The sequence below is a fragment of the Hippocampus comes genome, unplaced genomic scaffold (assembly GCF_001891065.2).
Source record: "Hippocampus comes isolate QL1 unplaced genomic scaffold, H_comes_QL1_v1.1 scaffold162, whole genome shotgun sequence".
Taxonomy (NCBI): Eukaryota; Metazoa; Chordata; class Actinopteri; order Syngnathiformes; family Syngnathidae; genus Hippocampus; species Hippocampus comes.
Window position 1 is genome coordinate 118,712 of NW_017806279.1, and position 19,772 is coordinate 138,483.

Genomic DNA, 19,772 nt, shown 5'->3' on the forward strand with positions numbered 1-19,772 from the left:
AGCAGTGTAGCAGCAGCTGTAGCAGCAGCAGCAGTGGCACCATGGCGCAAGCCGCCAAGCAGCTCCGCAAGACCAAGGACCTCGCCGAGGCCGCCGCCCAGGAGCAGCGGGAGAAGGAGGAGGAGAAGATCAAAAAGAGGAACCGATCCAGGGATCGCAGGCGCAAGGTAGGTTGTCTCCGCCGATGAGGCAGGTGACGGCGTCGCCTCGGTATAGGCACTCTCGTCATCGTCAGCCGTCGTTCTGGCAGTGCGTTTCTTTTTGACTGGTAGCAAGCATGCAGTTCCACATGCATAATGACCCAGTTGGTCCGAGGGCCTCAGCTGCTGGGTGTGTGCGTGTAGGTGTGTGTGTGTGTGTGTGTGTGTGTGTGTGCGGGTGTATGATTGTTCTGACAGTGGAGGTGTGGCTCTGAAAGGCTTTTCCCTTCATGGAACTCTCACTTGAAGCGTTGTCCAGGGTTAAATCTTATTGCAGTCACGTCTCAAATTCATACCAGTGTAGTTTGATGCCCTTCAGTGCGTTTTTTTTTTTTTTTTTTTTGCTTCGTGGCATTCTCCCCACATTGCTTCTGCTTGAACGGGGCCAGTGCAAAATGGAGGGAAAGGTGATGATACTGGAGATGCAATTCGAACCTCCTCGTGACATTTTAGTGACATGCTGTCGATTGTAGTCAAGAATTAAATGACAATTTCGATTTCAAATGTAACCTCCCCACTTCCTCTAGTGTAGCTGAAACTCTCACACGCTGGGTATGCCTTTTGGTGCACATTTTATGAGCTTTGTACTGCCTGTGCACTCAACCTTGGCAGCCCCAAAATGATTCATGAGAATGAATATTGCATATTTTAATCTAGTTCATATATTGCATGCTTGTCAGTTGGATTGCAAGGCAAACTTTAAAAAAAAAAAAAAATCCTGTTCGCTGTAGAAGAAGATATGACAAGTATTCAGTACAAGTGGTGGCAGCTGGCTTCATAGGTTTTCCACTCCAAAATCTAAATACATGATTTTTTTTATCGCAATGTTGCCATACAGTTGACATTACTGTGGTACATCGAAACGGGGAGCAACTAAACTAGCCCACCTGACAAGACAAAATTCGAATCAGGTCGCTGTTAGCCCATCGAACTAGACACAATTTAGATGGAACCTGAACCACTGCCTGGACAGTGAAGAAAAGTTGAAACTCTGGAACTAATTATTCCAAATTTCATTAATGCAACAGGACATTTTATTTTGAAATTTAAGGTTGATCGACGTCCTGAAACAGATTTGTGAGCTTCGATGCCACACTGAACAGCTGAGGGTTGAATTTGTGTTCTTTTGTGTCCAACATTGATGGCAAATTATCATACTGTGTGTGCGTGTGCGTGTGCGTGTGTGTGTGTGTGTGTGTGTGTGTGTGTGTGTATGTTGAAGACAGGCGGTAAGCATGTTGTGTAACCTCTTTTAAATTTTTAGGACATCTTTCTTGGGCGTCATAAATAATGCCGCTCCAGAATTTTAGTCCTGCCTCTTCCCCACTTTTGCTTGATGAATTTGGATGATTATGGCTCCTATTTTTTTTTTTTTTTTTTGCCGTTGCAAGATAAAGAGCTCATTTGAATTGACTTTCCGGGTTTGACGTTTTTGACTTGTAAGTTTGATGCATACTAAATCTAAAGTGCGGCGGAACCATCAGGGGAACTATTCCTCTAAGTCCAACCGTCAGCGTGCATGACGTCACGACAGACCTCAGTAAATCTCACAGGAGCTTATTAAACTGAGCGTCTGAAGATGACCATTATTTTTTTTTTTTCCTTCAGCGTTTTCTAACTTATTCCAAAAAGAAGGGGGGGGGGGGAGAGAATGAAGGAGATAAGTTTGTAAAAGAGATATCGCGGCGGTAAACGCAAAAGGTTTACAAGTGCTTATTGTGGGCAAGCTCGCTATTTCCTTGAGGCAAAACAACAACCTGTGTGCAATAAAGCAGTTTATCTTCCCATACCAAGTACCTCCTTTGTCAAGCTTGTAAAGTGTCTGTGGCATTGCTGTACAGTCGAAATGCGGAATAAGGCTCAGTCCGTTTGGTCGTTAGCGCGAGAGCAAAACGTCTTTACAGTTGTCTCTTGGACGCGTTCAGTATTAGAATCTGGGATGTTGGCCAAACGAAATCTTGTTTCCGAAAAATAACAAAACTAGTACACAGTAAGTTTTAGTCATTTAAATGTCAAGTACCAAAATCAACTTTTGTCTCATCCTATTTCATGCCCTTGTTGACCAACACGTTCAACCGTAGCTTTATTTACCTTCTTGCTAATTGTCTTTTTCTCCTTCTTCCTCAAGGCGATTGTGAGACAGAGAGCGAAACAGTAGGCATCAGGAGGTGCTAAGGATAGTAATCAAGTGACAGTAACCTTGTTTTAAATCAAATCCCTTTGTCCAAAGGTCATCCACGGCAGTTTCAAGCAAAATGTTCTCATAACACCGGATTGGCAGTACACCAACGTCGTATTAGGAGTTTAATTAGCACTCAAGTCTCTGCGAGGCGAGGTTCTTGCTGTACAACTGCAAATTTTCCGTTTAGGCAAGTAGATCTATCTACCATCAATCAATAAATATCACAATTCATTTTGGGGACCTACTGCAGTCACACAATATGGTGGGACTTTCACTTTAAGTTTGAATGCATACTGTCCACATTCGTTAAAAATTTTTTTTTTTTTTGGAAATACTGTTGTGTGCGGCCCGGTGGTCCAGTGGTTAGCACGTTGACCTCACAGTGCAGAGGAACCGGGTTCAATTCCAGCTCCGGCCTCCCTGTGTGGAATTTGCATGTTCTCCCCCAGCCTGCGTGGGTTTTCTCCGGGTACTCCGGTTTCCTCCCACATTCCAAAAACATGCATGGCAGGCTGATTGAACACTCCAAATTGTCCCTAGGTATGAGTGTGAGTGCGTCTGGTTGTTCGTCTCTGTGTGTCCTGCGATTGGCTTGCAACCGGTTCAGGGTGTCCCCCACTTACTGCCCGAAGACAGCTGGGATTGGCTCCAGCACCCACCGCGACCCTCGTGAGGATAAAGCGGTTCGTAAAATGGATGGATACTGTCGTGTGTGTGTGTGTGTGTGTGTGTGTGTGTGTGTGTGTGTGTGCGTCCTCCGTAGGGACCATTTTTGTGTCATCTGTCTCACCTTTTAGAAATCTCATCCGAAAGAAAAGTCTGGTTGCCGAATACTCAGCCGATGATGGCTATATGTGGAGTAATAATGGGGGTTCACCTGCAGTTGTCTCTCGTTCGCGGGATAAAGTCATCTGTCAAATGTCTTGTTGCCGTCGGCTCTGCACAAGCCTTGAGTCATGCACTTAATGCAATAGAGTTGAAGTTCTGCTAATGGATAGTGTGTGCTCTTTGTGAAGATGTGTTTGCGTGTTTGCGTGTGTGTGTGTGTGTCTGATTCTGACAAAACAATTTTTTTCCCCATCCAAATACTCGATCATTCACTAGAAATTTTCAGTACGATGATATCCGAACGCCAAAATATTCGATCGCTGCATCCTTATCGTCAACATTGACTTGAGATGAGAAGCTCTCCGATGCTAAAAAAAACAGTGAAGCTGTGTTTGTGCTAGCATGGTTGTTGTTTCATCTAGCATCAGTTCTTTGCTGTGCAAGATTAAAAAAAAAAAAAAAGACATCGGATCTCCACGAAAGAGCTCGACGTGACAGGGATAGTTTGTGAAAGCAACGTGAAGAAATGGCATGAGAGTGTCGGAGGACGGTGCCTTGTGAAGAGAAGAGTTTGAGGAAAGGGAGGGCAGGATGGAGCCAAGGTCGAGCGGAGCAGAGCAGAGCAGAGCGGCACTCAGCCCGGCCCAAAGCGGCAATAGGCTATATTTGCCTGCCGGCCTAGGATTACACTGCACCTCAGACTACACACACCACCTCCGTGTTACTGTATCTGATGCTGACTGTATCTCGATGTGCTGATGTGATTCCAGGAAACGAGTGTGATTGCTGACATTTAACACATCCGTTGATGAGATTAGCCAGGACAAATTTTGGATCTGTACACCAAACCGATGACTCATTTCAAAATGATTTGTTCGGATTGTGGCTTTGTGCGTTGGATGATAACACATTTATCTGTTTAACTTGCGTATGTAAACGTCTCCTTTACTCTGAAACTCCCCAATAATACTTTAACTTGTAAGTCATATCTTTTTTTCTGTTGTGTCATCATGCTAGCAATAAGCATCGTTTTACAGTTGGCCAGCAATAAGCATCGTTTTACAGTTGGCCCGCAACTTTTTTTTTTACATCATCGGTTTCATTTTGCGCATTCATCTCTCTGAGGTTGCGTCATTAATATGGCACAAATGTTGAATACTGTAATACAGTTTGAATGGTTGACTCGGACCCGGGGGCCCATCAGGGTGAATTTGAAGACTTGTGAGGCATGACGTCTAATTAAGATCGATCGCGTAGTTTTGCAGAAAGCTTCCTTCCCTCGATTAGGGATGAAGAAATGTCCTTGCTTGACAGTGAGGAAACTCAGCAATCAATTAACAATTTTTTTTTTAAGGTAGGAGTACTCATCGGCTTGCATCGAGCGCCACTTTTGTGACACCGACATAGCCCAAATGTGTACGAGTCAGAACAAATGTAGTCTATATCATTTTTAAATGACTGAGACAAATGTGCTGTTAGGCTAACGACGTCGTGCTCATTTCTTATGATTGGAATAACCGATATTCTTCCTCAGTAAAATCACTTCATTTGTGCGACTGGAATGAAAGGAACCGTTTTATGTCGAATGAAATCATTAATAAAATGTATCAAATATTAACGAAGCGACAGACCTCCTGGAAGCACATATGCTAATGTACCGTACTCCGCTAGCCATCACTCAGAGGTTTCAGAAATCAAGCCACAGCTCCGGCACACATTTGTATTTGCGAGAAGCTAATGACCGTTGCTTTCAGTCGCACAATTTAGAACGGAGAGAACAAGCCCACGCACAAGACGCTTTTGCTAAATGTTGCAATCGTTGTGATCTCATGTGACTGCCCCTCTATCCACGAATCAGAGCGTCCATCATCATTGCTCGCAAGGCCAAGCAGCGGCAAGCTTGTGGCACAAGCGCAGGAGGGTTAGGAAACGTAAATCTTGCGGCAACGTTTATTATAAAACCCCGAGGGTCAGGTGACAGGCGGTCCGAAATGACTGATGTCTCCGTGGAGACTACAGGACGACACTGCACATTGCGAGAAGATGAAGGGATGAGGGGACGGACGAGGGCATGCCTTGATATCGATGAGCCATCTAAGTCAGCTGTCCCCAACCACCGGGCCGCGGACCGATACCGATCCATGGGTCATTTGGTACCGGGCCGCACAGAAAGAAGAATGAACTTATATTACTTCCGTTTTATTTATTTTGGAATCGGAAAGATGTTTTATTTTGGAAAAATTACCGGATTTTCTGTTACACGTGTCATGTCACTCTTGACGGCAGGTCAAGGCGCGCTTCTCGGTCATGTGACAGGTTACCGCTAAAATGAAACACGGGAGCTGGCAAAATGAGTAAAAAAAAAAAAAAAAAGCTACATTTAATAGACAGTATCAGGGTTTCCTACTTAAAATATGGATGTATCTCAACGGGAGATTTCCACTCACCAAGCCCCCTCTGCATAATATGCAGCGATGGTGAGTCGTATTTTTCATGCACTTTGTATTTGCGGTGTATCGTATTTTGCGGTGTATCGTATTTTGTCGGCACGTTTAAACATTACCAGACCTGACCATTGTGGCCAGATAGGACTTTCCTTGTGTCATGATTCGTGTTTATTATTATGTTTCGAAAATACCACACTTTTCATGCAGTTCATATCATATTATTTTGTCATATTTATCCGTCACACCTTAAAAGCTGGTCCCTGAAAATATAGTCTGACATTAAACTGGTCCGTGGGGCAAAAAAAGTTTGGGGACTGCTGATCTAAATGGTTGCCTTATTACACAGACACATGTGAAGTGGTGGTGTGGGGGGAAAAAAAAAGCTTCTTTCTTGAGCTACGCACGACAACCTCACAGATTTATTTCGACGCCGGTTACATCTTAAACCGCTGCAGCTGAAATCACATTCCATAAACGATGTTCAAAGAAAACTTTGAAAACACATCTAACTTACATAATTGGCCCAGATACAGGATGTAGCCAGTGCTAATGATTCATCACGGGTCACTAGCAAAGTCAGGATGAGCGAGCACTGTTAATTCCAAAGAATCATTATAAAGGAGAAGGAAAGTGATACCGACTGGCACCATGCCATGCACACCGATAGTCGCACACACGGTGAACATACACACTTAGAAGTGGAACTGCGCATTATGTAATGGAATTAGCGGTGCTCAAGGTCTGTGTGCGTCGTGTGGCCTTCAGAAGTCCACTAATGCACTGAAACAGCAGCTCGCAGGCACACCCGGACGCAATCGCACAAAGTGGACATGATAACGCGAGCAGCTTGTGATCGAAAAATGAAAGATTTTGTGAAGTTTTGATTGTTTTTTGTTTTTTTTTAGGATGGTCTTTGTAAAGGCCTATTGAAATCTTTTTGAGTGTCATTCAGTTCAGTCTTGTTGAGGACAAAAAAACCCATCCCACATTTGCTATAGAAAGCAATTAAATAGTTCGGATCAGGGATGGGCGAGTATTGATACCCGTTCTTATTTCAAGGCATCAGTACTCGCGACGGCTCCTCTTGTGGCAAAAAAAAAAAAAAGTGGTATAAAATATCCCAAGTAAGAATGGACTACATAATCAAGGTCCATGATGTATGTCTGCTGTGTTCCGCTTTGCACCGGATCAAGTTTGAAAATTAGCTTTAACGCTTTCCTGAAAACTCCATTCTTTGAGGAAACATAAAATGAGGATGTTGTCAAAAAAAAAAAAAAAAAAAAGGGACTCGTTTTGGTAAATACGTCTTGCCATCGAGACATTCCTTTTCGCATCACGTCAGCTTTCCCCACACATGAAGATTTTTGGTCATAAATATTTGAAGATTGGCGGCCCGGTGAACCAGCGGTTAGCACGTCGACCTCACAGTGCAGAGGTCATGGGTCCGATCCCGGCTCCGGCCTCCCTTTGTGGAGTTTGCATGTTCTCCCCGGGCCTGCGTAGGTTTTCTCCGGGTACTCCGATTTCCTCCCACATTCCAAAAACATGCATGGCAGGCTGATTGAACACTCCAAATTGTCCCTAGGTATGAGTGTGAGCGCGGATAATTGTTCGTCTCTGTGTGTCCTGCGATTGGCTGGCAACCGGTTCAGGGTGCCCCCCGCCTACTACCTGATGACGGCAGGGATAGGCTCCAGCTGCCCTCGTGAGGATAAAGCGGATTAGAAAATGAATGAATATGAGAAGATTTTCCATCCGACCTGTTTCTGACCCAATCATCAGGACAATTTCATTCTTTAACACACCACAGACCACAAGATAATCTTATAGGACAGCCTGATAAAACGTAAGAGTAGTCTGGTGTTTCTTATCCTTGGTCGGGAGGGGGTAAAATTGGGACAAAAAACAGCGCGATGAAGTTGATGTGTACCAGGTCTTAAGACTCCCACTCCGCAGCTTATGTTGGGTACGTTTGTCTCGAATGAGCTAAAATTGAATTGAAAAATGTAAACGTCCTCGATGAACTGAAAGTGCTCTGGCAAATGTGACTTTTATTGCCCCCGTGCAGACATAACACGGGGCATAGTTTAATTCAATGCTGTCGACCGTTATTGATTGATTTATTGAGTGATAGGCCATTTCATCGGTTGCCTGGCTGCTATGCCAATGACACATTACCTTCTTTCTCATTAGGAGGACTCATAAAAAGTAGATAAGACGTCCCAGCGGATAAGAATCCCAAGTAGCTCTCGTACTGTATTCCCATTGTCGAAAATACAGAAAATACCAAAACAGAGCATCAGCAGTTTTCCAACATACAACATCGCCATTACCAGCTGCCGTTGCCTCTGTGGTGTCACTTTGCAGTGTTTGCATCAGCCCCGGCTGTGATCACGACGAGAAGAGACAGCTCTGAGCAATCACCAGTGCTTCTCCCGAGTTGACTCTCAAAGCTTGTCAGCCCCTCTCCTTCTTGATCCTCTCACACTGTCAGTCCTCCCCCGGTAAAAATGGCTTGGTGGCCAGGACCTGTTATAACAAAAACGTGCAATCGATATATTTAAATAAATAAATAAATAAAATACAACCCAGGTATCATTATATTAAAAAAAGAGACCAAGATAAATAATTTAAAAACGTTTTCACCATGTATGTGAGTTGTAATACGTGCAACTACAGTTTGATATGCCTCCGATTAACCCCCCAATAAAGTTCAAAAGTAGGCTTTTTTGGCAGCGGGTAACACTAAAACCGTCAATTTATCGCGCCGCAAACTCTTGCGAAACATCCGTATAAGCAGGGATCAGAAAATATTAAAAGTGTTGACGCCTCAAATCCCCAACATGTCGCTGTCAGCCAAAATGAGTCACTTCACGTTGAGTCACAACATGTCAGCCGGGTCATTTCCTTCCAGCATAGCCACTGTCATGCCCAAAATACCGGCCCGTCTAAAAAGAGTGATCACGTTCTTCGTAAAAATGTTTTAAATTTCAAATATGAGCATCAATAAAGCCTGTTTGATCTCAAATGATTTGCACATGTGTGTGTCCACTGACAACATTGATTAATGTTATGGGTGTTTTGCTTGTGCTCCATCTTTTGCAAATGTTAATTTACTGCTGGGTGGGCACATTTAGCCCTGTGAGGATTTTTCTTACTGGACAATCTGTTATCTCGCTTGTATTCCTCCACCTTCATCTAAAACTGTTATTAAGCACAAGCTATTAATATAACATTGACATAAGATACACTGAAACTGGAGCTATCTTTTATTATTTATTATTTTACTGTCACGGCATGTGCTGTATCAAAAAGACAGCAGAACATACCTGAAAATGACTCGAAAGAAAAGTACATATTGCACCGTTAAAGCTTTTACGTTGCCTTCCAAAAGTGAAGCAAGCACAAACAGCGGAGCGGCCATTTGTTCGGTAAACAATCAGGTCAGGTCCAGTGGAAGCATCCATTATTGCTCCAACCACAGAGGCAGAGGCCGAATATTACAATAAATGTAACTCTGTTTGAATGGAACAGCCTGTTTGTAATAAAATATAATGAGATCTGCATGAACGCAACATGAAATTAACAGACTCTGAGCAACAGATGGAAATGTAAATAAATCAAGGCCTCAGTGCCAGTCTATGGAAGGACCAACCACAGAGGCCAATGGAGACGAAGCACAGTTTTGTAGAGAAATGTGGCGCCATGAGCGTTGCATCCTTGAAGCAGTCAGTGGAGCAGATACGTGAACTGTTGCTCGAGTTTTAAGTTGTTATGCTCGCATCTGTGACTATGAATCGTGCTCATAAAGTAACTGACAAAGTCTTTGTGGCTGCCATTGCAGCAGCAGTTCCATTGGGGACGTTACGGTGGAAGGGAAAAGCCCTTTCATTTGCCCGTGGTCCACATTTTAACCCTTTCGGGGACAGCGGTTACTACAGTGGACAGATTATCATGTTACAGGGTGCATGAAGGGGTTAAAAACAAAGCTTTAAGCTAAGGCAACTTCTGCAGGTTTAAATGCCCGGCATCCACTCTCTTGTCCTGGAATCGTTGACTCTCAGTGCATAGCCTCCATCACATGATGTCGTCAATGGGGCCCGGTCGTCGAGTGGTTAGCGCGTCAACCTCACAGTGCAGAGGTACCGGGTTCGATTCCATCTCCGGCCTTCCTGTGTGGAGTTTGCATGTTCTCCCCGGGCCTGTGTGGGTTTTCTCCGGGTACTCCGGTTTCATCCCACATTCCCAAAACATGCATGGCAGGTTGATTGAACACTCCAAATTGTCCCTAGGTGTGACTGTGATGGTTGTTCCTCTCTGTGTGCCCTGTGATTGGCTGGCAACCGGTTCAGGGTGTCCCCCGCTACTGCCCGAAGACGGCGGTGATAGGCTCCAGCACCCCCCGTGACCCTCGCGAGGATAAAGCGGATCAGAAAATGAATGGATGGATGGATGGATATCATCAAGAAGGGTATTTGACCAAGTCAGGACACTTACTTACAATTCACACCACATACTCAAATTGTGGTTGCTGTGGCCAATGTTTGATCGCTTCTCTCAAGACACCAATGGTCATGAAAAAAATGCGTTGTTTTGATGGACACTCTTACGGTGTGCCATAAGAAAAAGAAGGCCATGGTCGTCGTGGTACTGAGCAGTGTCTCAATACATTTCAAGGTTGAATACGTAACCGGCACGGCAGGTCCGTCTGAATTTGAAGGTGCTGGAAAATACAGCCTGCTTTTATCTTAATTTAGAGAACACAACCCGTGTGCGCTATCTTAGCCTGAAATATCCCAGAATGTCGTTGTCATCAGCAGGGGGTTGCATTTGTGGAATGTTGAACCCACTCTGCACTGCACCAATTTTATGTCAATGCCTTTCGAATGTGTTTTGAGGGGCTCTATTTCCACAAGCTGTGTCCCAGTTTGCAAGTGCAGCCGGTAGACATGGTTAGCAGTGCAACAGGAGCATGTCTCCGCAGCCTAATCGCATTCCTCACTTCCATCTGGAAGATCAGCGTGTGAGCAATAGTGTCTATGAAGTCCACATTTTTTTATGCCTGATGCAGATGCCTTGTACGTGCTATTCCTACTAACTTCCCCGGCATCATTAAACACGGCAAAATATATGGTGTGTATGCTTGGTTTTTTTGTTCAATGATGGCGTAGTGAGTGGTCCGCTGACTTTGGTGCAAGCACGGCTACTTCCTCAGTCCTCACTCTGTGATGGTGAGAATTTGACTGAGGACCCATCCAAGGTGTAATTTGTGTCATATGTCCGGAAGGATTCCGGACACATTGAGGATTCCACAAGTGTAGACAGAGATAAGAGGACAAACATATTTTTATATATTTAAATACAAAAATGCGACACTGACAAAGTACAATGAAGGACGCTGGACGAATGCATAACAAGAATACTTACAGGACAAAAATACTGCGAAAAACTAAGCAAAGGCTATGAGGCAAAAATACAGAGAATGTCTAGAGATATGAAGCACTTGAGGACGTAGTCGTGAGCAAGGCTTAATAATCCGACATCCGATTGTCAGCGTGGTTTCTGAAGGAGAGAAGTAACGAGGCCGGATTCAGGAACAGGTGCGACTCGTGAGGGAACGCCCATCCTCCAGCTGGAGACTAAAAAAAAACAAACCAAACAGTACAGGATCATGACAATTTGACTTTTGCCCAAAGTCAGCTAGGATAGATTGTAGCTCACTTGCGACTCTGAACAAGATGGCCGGTTTAGAAAATGGATGGAGACAGCTTTTGGATGTGGTGTGCATAGTTGCGTATCTCAATGTCACGCGTTGAGTATAGTCAACAAGAATCAGAGGCATTTGAGTGATGAGGTTGATTGGTGTCCCTCTGAATGAAGTGCGGCTTCCTGGTAATGTAATATGTCAGCTTGTCTGGCTTATATTTTTTTAGCTTCCCCATTGCCGGTTTGGTGCTTGATCATCGATTTTAGTCAGTCTGAAAATTAAGCAAGGGCCTCTCTTTTGGGATGATCACTTTTCTGTATGTCTTTTAAATATTTGTGCATGTTTGTGTGGCCAAGATCAAGTCATCTGAAAATTGGGTATTCTGCTTTACATTATTATTTTTGCTCTAACTCTTCCTGGACTTCATATCACACTTGGAAATGTTTGTCCCATGGATAAATGGCTCGTTGTGGGCTGAAACATCCCTTGCGATTATTGCCGAGTGCTAAATCGCACGGACCTCAGGGAGCTGTTGTCACCTCGAGAAATCCATCGGAGCTAGCAGTGGGATTCGGTGCAATTAGTCTCTTGAGGTGACATGTCAAGGTTATTTGCTCATTCTTCATACTTGCGATTGTTTTTCTTACCACCAAGACAAGATTCGACACTTTTTTTGGTGTCGTAGTTCACTCGCCTGACTTGTGTGCACGCAGCATGGGGTTCAGTTGCCACTCAGCGGTGATGTTATGAATGTGAGTGTGATTGTTTTTTTTCTACAGTAGACGCCCTGTGATTGACTGGCGACCACTCTAGCGTTGTCATTGTTTTCGTCCCAAATCTAGAATAGGCTTCAGCTTCCTGAAACATTAGTGTTGACACTGTAGAAAATTCAAGTTTTTTTGTTGTGTTTCTTTTGTCTTGTATCTTGTCTCTTCATTCATCGTCCATTTGTTCAGGATCACCAATCTTCCCTCATCCCACATTAACCCATCCTGAGCCTTAAATGTCTCAACATGTTGCTTACTGATGGGACTCCTCGTCCGCCATGTGATGAACCGATGACCTGCCAAGCCTCAGTGGGGCGGGCTCGAAACTACTACTTCTGAAAAGACACAAACACACGCCTCAATGTGATTTTTTTTTTTTTAGGGTTCATTCATGCTACCGGTATGTACTAAAAACAGATGCAAGTAATCGAAGACTTCCATGTGTTTATTGAATTGTCGTGTGATCTTCACGGGGACTCGGGTGTGCTTCCAGGGGGCTCTGCTTGTGGCTTTCAAGAACCCCATCGAAACTCAAAACCCCAATCGTCGATTGTTGCTTTGTAAATTATGCGTACGTGGAAGGGTTTCCATTCCTTCATGGAAGCCCAGTGATGTCATTTTGCCTGTGCTGTATTCTCGCCACGCTGAAAGCAGCGCAGTGACTTCACATCCTGCTGTGCGTAGCATATGTCAGCGCCCGTGACTGCCTGTTGACAGCAGGGCAAATTGTGGTGCCGCGTGTTTTTTTTTTTTCTTCTTTTTTTTCTTGCAAGTCAACAGAGAGGATTTTTAAATATCGTGTGAAACTTGGCTCAGAAGAGACCACATGTACTTTGCTGCTTATTGATGAAGAATATGTCTCGCTGGTGACCATAATGTGTGGTCATCTGGAAATCTATAGATGCAGTCAATAAGAAGCTGGGCAGAGCGTCGAACTATCAACCATCAGCACAGAGATTTCATTAAGCCAGGGTGAGAGCATGTTAGGGAATGAAGACCCAGAATTCTCTGAAAGAGCTCCTGAAAAAAAAGTCCAAAATCATGTTTAACTTTTGTTTTGTAGAGATGCAGACTTCTTAACTGATCAAATATTTCTTTAACTGAAATTCAAAGAAATGGATACCTGTCTTATCATAATACAGGTATCTAGATACAGGTATACAGGTATCTAGATGACTGACTGGACCGTATACATAATGCTATCATGTATACGGTCCAGTCAGTCAAGAAATCAATCTGAAGGGAAAGACAATGCACCTTTCAAATACAATTTGGCTTGTATTGCTAGTTGACCATTGTTTTGGTGTAAAAACAAAAACAAAAACGGCAACGGTAACGTCGGTACATTGACTCACAAGAGTGTGAACTCCCTTCATAGAGAACAGTCTTTCTGAGAAAGTGTTGCAAAAGGTCAAAGGAAAAAAAAAAAAGCAAAATAGCCACGCATCATCACGTTAATCCTTCAATGCCAGCAATAATGAGGTCTTGGAAGGAGTCCTGACAGCTTTTTGCTGATGTCATACGTTGTAATTGTTCGATATTCAAAATACAGATGACATTTAAGCTTTTTTTTTTTCCAAAAATTTTATGGGCTTAAAGGCTTTCAGGTGTTTGAGGTTTCACTGTACCAATGAAAGTATTTTAAGTGACCTCAAACTGTCATCATGCATGTTGTGTTCATATTAACTCTTATGTGAGCGCGTGTTTTAGCGTGTGCGCGGGCCCTTTGCAATGTGAATTCGATGATCGTCAGGCTTTTTGAGTTGACTCCCCAAATCAGTCTTAAAATTGATATAAAGGGGTCGGGATGCATGATAAAAGTCAGAAAAAGCATGATTTGATTGTAATGGCTTGCTGAAGCAGTGGCCTGACACGGGCTATAAATATTTCAGATGCTCCGCTTTCGCGCAGGCAGTGAAGAGACAACAGGAAGATCCTCGTTTTGATCTGTCTCGTTGTTCGTTTCACAGGCAATGAGAAATTCGGCACTCTGCAAAATAGATTCCACGTCGGAAATGGCTTTCTTTTTCAAACATTGAGATGTTTTCAGAATCAGATTTATTAGCCAAGTATGCAAGGAATATACTGCAGTTACAACCCATTCAGAGGAAGATAAACAAGACGGCAATAACCAACATGGGGGAATTTTTCACTCTGGATCCCGTTTTTAATCCTATTTTAATCCGTTCCGTTGCGGGCACATTACAGATCTTTCCCGCATGTAAACGTAGTCTATTTATGACGATAACCGGCTTGCAACAAAGAGTCTGGAGTGCTACTAGCCATCAGCATCTATCCATTGAAGCTGGAGCAGCTGCCACTCTGTGGAGCCAAGCTATTGATTTTTAATTCTCATCGCGGATGACTTCATCTTGGCATCGATCCGTACTACTTTCCTGGATGGAAATGTCTAGTTACGACATTTGGTTTGTGAATGGATGTTACTATCGTGACTGTTGCGTGAGGATAGAGTTTATACAGAAATGTTAGCGTAGCCTGCAGATAATAAGTGTGATATTTTGACTGTTTGTGCCGTTGGTAGTCCAGTGGAACGTCAAAAGTGGAACACTTGATGTTCTGTTTCCAAACACATTTCCCTCAAGAAATGTAAAGCGAATTGGTCACCATCGTGAATCCTTGATAAACTCCACTTCACTGATTTAAGGAGCATCTTTCCACTTTTCAGTGGACCACACATGTACAGTGGAAACTCACTCTTTGTCATTAATCTTTTTGAAAGAGTCAGACTCAAACCGAAATCGACAAAAGTGAAAGCAATATTAACCACCATAAATCATTTAAATCAAATGAATTGGTTAAAACCACCAAAGTATTTGAAGAAAAGGCATTTTATTGAGAATAACTAGTTTAACATACTGAAAACAATGTAAAATAAGTCTACAGTAGAACTATGTTCTTTATCCTCTGTGAAGAACAACTACTATTACTATGGAGCACTTCTGGCAGTCTCATTCATCTATGTACATCAACGTCTATTTTATACTGCCCCCTGGTGGCCAATGTGCGTTCAACCAAGTATCAAGTACAACTTTATTGTCGAATGTGCTGTATGTGTAACATACAGCACAGATGAAATTTCCTCCCCCTTAAACAGACAACAGACAACAAGAGGAACCGCTGCGGGTGCCCGCACCAAAAGAAAGCAGAACATTTAGTAGAAAAAAAAAAAATTAATTTCTTTATGTTTGATTGAATTGTCACCACTGTAAGCTTTTAAAAAGTACAATATTGAAGAGCTATTTTTATTTTTTTTTTATTTCTAATTAAAAACATTTTACAAACAGGTTGTTTTTCACTGATCAGAAAGTTTTGCTCGCGTGTGTTGCTGACTCGTTTTTAACAGTCTCTATCTTCTTGGCAGGCTGACGCAGCCACCAGCTTCCTGCGCGCCGCTCGCTCAGGCAACCTGGACAAAGCTCTGGATCACATCAAGAATGGAATAGACATCAATATAGCGAATCAAGTAAGCCTATAAAAAAACAAAAAACAACAAAAAAAAAAACATTGTGAGAAGTGGAACACTCTCAGTTAAAAGATTATCAACCCCGCAGTTCGGATTAAAAGTCAAGTGCAATATATATTCATATGATGAAGGAATTATAGGTCAGAGTATTTTGATACCTGATTTAAGGGCCAAAATCTGCAATCAGCCACCCGACTTGCAAAAGTACACTTGAATCACCTGCAAATCTGGGCCAACAAGCAAGAAGTGGAATTAACTCGTGCCAGGTGGGAAAACGCTCAACATCAACTTATAATATGATGAGGTTTTAGGTTTGAAGACAAGCGCTGGAAAAATTGGATGCATGGATTAAGAAGTAAAGAGATAGACTCGTTTGGGGGCGGGTTTCTGGAGCTGTTTCATAACACTTAGTAAGTTTTGGTGTAAAAACAAAAACAAAAACGGCAACGGTAACGTCGGTACATTGACTCACAAGAGTGTGAACTCCCTTCATAGAGAACAGTCTTTCTGAGAAAGTGTTGCAAAAGGTCAAAGGAAAAAAAAAAAAGCAAAATAGCCACGCATCATCACGTTAATCCTTCAATGCCAGCAATAATGAGGTCTTGGAAGGAGTCCTGACAGCTTTTTGCTGATGTCATACGTTGTAATTGTTCGATATTCAAAATACAGATGACATTTAAGCTTTTTTTTTTTCCAAAAATTTTATGGGCTTAAAGGCTTTCAGGTGTTTGAGGTTTCACTGTACCAATGAAAGTATTTTAAGTGACCTCAAACTGTCATCATGCATGTTGTGTTCATATTAACTCTTATGTGAGCGCGTGTTTTAGCGTGTGCGCGGGCCCTTTGCAATGTGAATTCGATGATCGTCAGGCTTTTTGAGTTGACTCCCCAAATCAGTCTTAAAATTGATATAAAGGGGTCGGGATGCATGATAAAAGTCAGAAAAAGCATGATTTGATTGTAATGGCTTGCTGAAGCAGTGGCCTGACACGGGCTATAAATATTTCAGATGCTCCGCTTTCGCGCAGGCAGTGAAGAGACAACAGGAAGATCCTCGTTTTGATCTGTCTCGTTGTTCGTTTCACAGGCAATGAGAAATTCGGCACTCTGCAAAATAGATTCCACGTCGGAAATGGCTTTCTTTTTCAAACATTGAGATGTTTTCAGAATCAGATTTATTAGCCAAGTATGCAAGGAATATACTGCAGTTACAACCCATTCAGAGGAAGATAAACAAGACGGCAATAACCAACATGGGGGAATTTTTCACTCTGGATCCCGTTTTTAATCCTATTTTAATCCGTTCCGTTGCGGGCACATTACAGATCTTTCCCGCATGTAAACGTAGTCTATTTATGACGATAACCGGCTTGCAACAAAGAGTCTGGAGTGCTACTAGCCATCAGCATCTATCCATTGAAGCTGGAGCAGCTGCCACTCTGTGGAGCCAAGCTATTGATTTTTAATTCTCATCGCGGATGACTTCATCTTGGCATCGATCCGTACTACTTTCCTGGATGGAAATGTCTAGTTACGACATTTGGTTTGTGAATGGATGTTACTATCGTGACTGTTGCGTGAGGATAGAGTTTATACAGAAATGTTAGCGTAGCCTGCAGTTTGGAGTTTGTTTCCGTATCCTCGCACTTAGTCTCTGCTGCGTGTTGTTGTTTGACTTTCTGCGGAGTCCTTTTCAGTCAGCGGTGGCCACCGTGAGTGACTCACATGATATATTTTGCGCACTTTTTACACCAAATGCTCTCCCTGACGCAACCCAGCCATGACACTGGCTCGAAAAACAAAGTCTGTGTTGTCGCTTTCATTTATGCCCCGAGAACAATCACTATCAAATGTTGGATTAATTTTATCCTACCGGGTGAGTCTATGGATTCATTTTGTATATCAGGGATCTTAATTGCAATTCGAGGATAGAACAGCACACCTTTATAGTTTGCGCAATGTCGTAAGAATTCGGTAGGTTCCTGCCGTACATTCAGAAACTCATTTGATTGGTGAAAAAATATATTTGTGCCTCACTTTTCAAGCGCATTAGCATTGGTTAGCGATGAACTACAATGCCTACAATGCAGAGGTACCAATTCCAGCTCCGACCTCCCTCTGTGGAGTTTGCATGTTCTCCCCGGGCCTGTGTGGGTTTTCTCCGGGTACTCCGGTTTCCTCCCACATTCCAAAAACATGCATGGCAGGCTGATTGAACACTCTAAATTGTCCCTCGGTGTGAGTGTGAGCACGGATGCTTGTTCGTCTCTGTGTGCCCTGCGATCGGCTGGCAACCGGTTCAGGGTGTCCCCCGCCTACTACCCGAACATGGCTGGGATAGGCTCCAGTACTTCCCGCGGCTCTTGTGAGGATTAAGCGGTTCAGAAAATGGACGGATGGATGGATGTCTGGGCTTGTGCTCTCACTTCACCACAAATCAGATGAAGCACATGCAGGTATGGCGTAATTTAGTTAGGAGAGTTGAAATTCCCACTTTTGGAGGTGCAGGAACCTCATCAGAGTGCATCATGGGAATGATAAAGGGGTGTTTGTTGAACAAGCTTTGAATGAGGTTCAATTGGAGTCGTGCATGAAAAGGAGGGAGGAGCAAATGATCTTATTGGATTGAAGATGCAATCTAACTGCACGTGGATTCCGCTCCCGGTGCTTTGCAGATAAGAGATGTGGGAGAGAGGTTCACTCTAATCAAAGACCCTTTGAATCAACAGCTCCGACGGACGCATAACGATGCCGCTCAAAGGAATGAAGGAAAGGGTCGAGGATATATTGTGCAGTGTTTTCACTCGAGGCCATTGGAAGCCTGTCATTGGGCAGGTGAAGCTGTGTCACAGTATTGGCTGGTGAATGAACGCAAAGGAGAGTAGTCATGCAAACACGCTGCAAGACTCAACGCACGCACACTCTCTCTCTCCTCTGAGATCAGGCAAGCAGACAGCGCGCCTTGTGGCAAAAACGCGTGCTCAGCGTTGCCTGCATGGCACGCTTGTGTGGGCGGCACTCCCTTGTAAGAATCTTTTGATAATCTGGGAGAGCATTGTCCTACATCCTGTATAGTCCTGCTTCAAATGTTTGTGACCTGGAAATTCTGATCTCTGTCCTCATAGAGCACTTTCAGCTTCAAATGGAGCAGAAGTTCAAATTTGGCACAGTATAATAAGTGTGATATTTTGACTGTTTGTGCCGTTGGTAGTCCAGTGGAACGTCAAAAGTGGAACACTTGATGTTCTGTTTCCAAACACATTTCCCTCAAGAAATGTAAAGCGAATTGGTCACCATCGTGAATCCTTGATAAACTCCACTTCACTGATTTAAGGAGCATCTTTCCACTTTTCAGTGGACCACACATGTACAGTGGAAACTCACTCTTTGTCATTAATCTTTTTGAAAGAGTCAGACTCAAACCGAAATCGACAAAAGTGAAAGCAATATTAACCACCATAAATCATTTAAATCAAATGAATTGGTTAAAACCACCAAAGTATTTGAAGAAAAGGCATTTTATTGAGAATAACTAGTTTAACATACTGAAAACAATGTAAAATAAGTCTACAGTAGAACTATGTTCTTTATCCTCTGTGAAGAACAACTACTATTATAAGAATTCGGTAGGTTCCTGCCGTACATTCAGAAACTCATTTGATTGGTGAAAAAATATATTTGTGCCTCACTTTTCAAGCGCATTAGCATTGGTTAGCGATGAACTACAATGCCTACAATGCAGAGGTACCAATTCCAGCTCCGACCTCCCTCTGTGGAGTTTGCATGTTCTGGAGCACTTCTGGCAGTCTCATTCATCTATGTACATCAACGTCTATTTTATACTGCCCCCTGGTGGCCAATGTGCGTTCAACCAAGTATCAAGTACAACTTTATTGTCGAATGTGCTGTATGTGTAACATACAGCACAGATGAAATTTCCTCCCCCTTAAACAGACAACAGACAACAAGAGGAACCGCTGCGGGTGCCCGCACCAAAAGAAAGCAGAACATTTAGTAGAAAAAAAAAAAATTAATTTCTTTATGTTTGATTGAATTGTCACCACTGTAAGCTTTTAAAAGGGATAGGCTCCAGTACTTCCCGCGGCTCTTGTGAGGATTAAGCGGTTCAGAAAATGGACGGATGGATGGATTTTTTT

At 43.1% G+C, this 19,772-nt stretch overlaps 1 protein-coding gene across 1 annotated transcript in view; it reads left to right on the plus strand.

The window, feature by feature from the left end:
* Positions 1-19,772, plus strand: part of LOC109508076 (ankyrin-1-like) — a 52,682-nt gene continuing 32,910 nt past the window's right edge. Inside the window, exons 1-2 of the mRNA XM_019857912.1 lie at positions 1-167; positions 15,514-15,615. Of these exons, the coding sequence (XP_019713471.1) occupies positions 42-167; positions 15,514-15,615 (228 nt within the window). The 5' untranslated portion in view covers positions 1-41. The remainder of the gene's footprint in view (positions 168-15,513; positions 15,616-19,772) is intronic.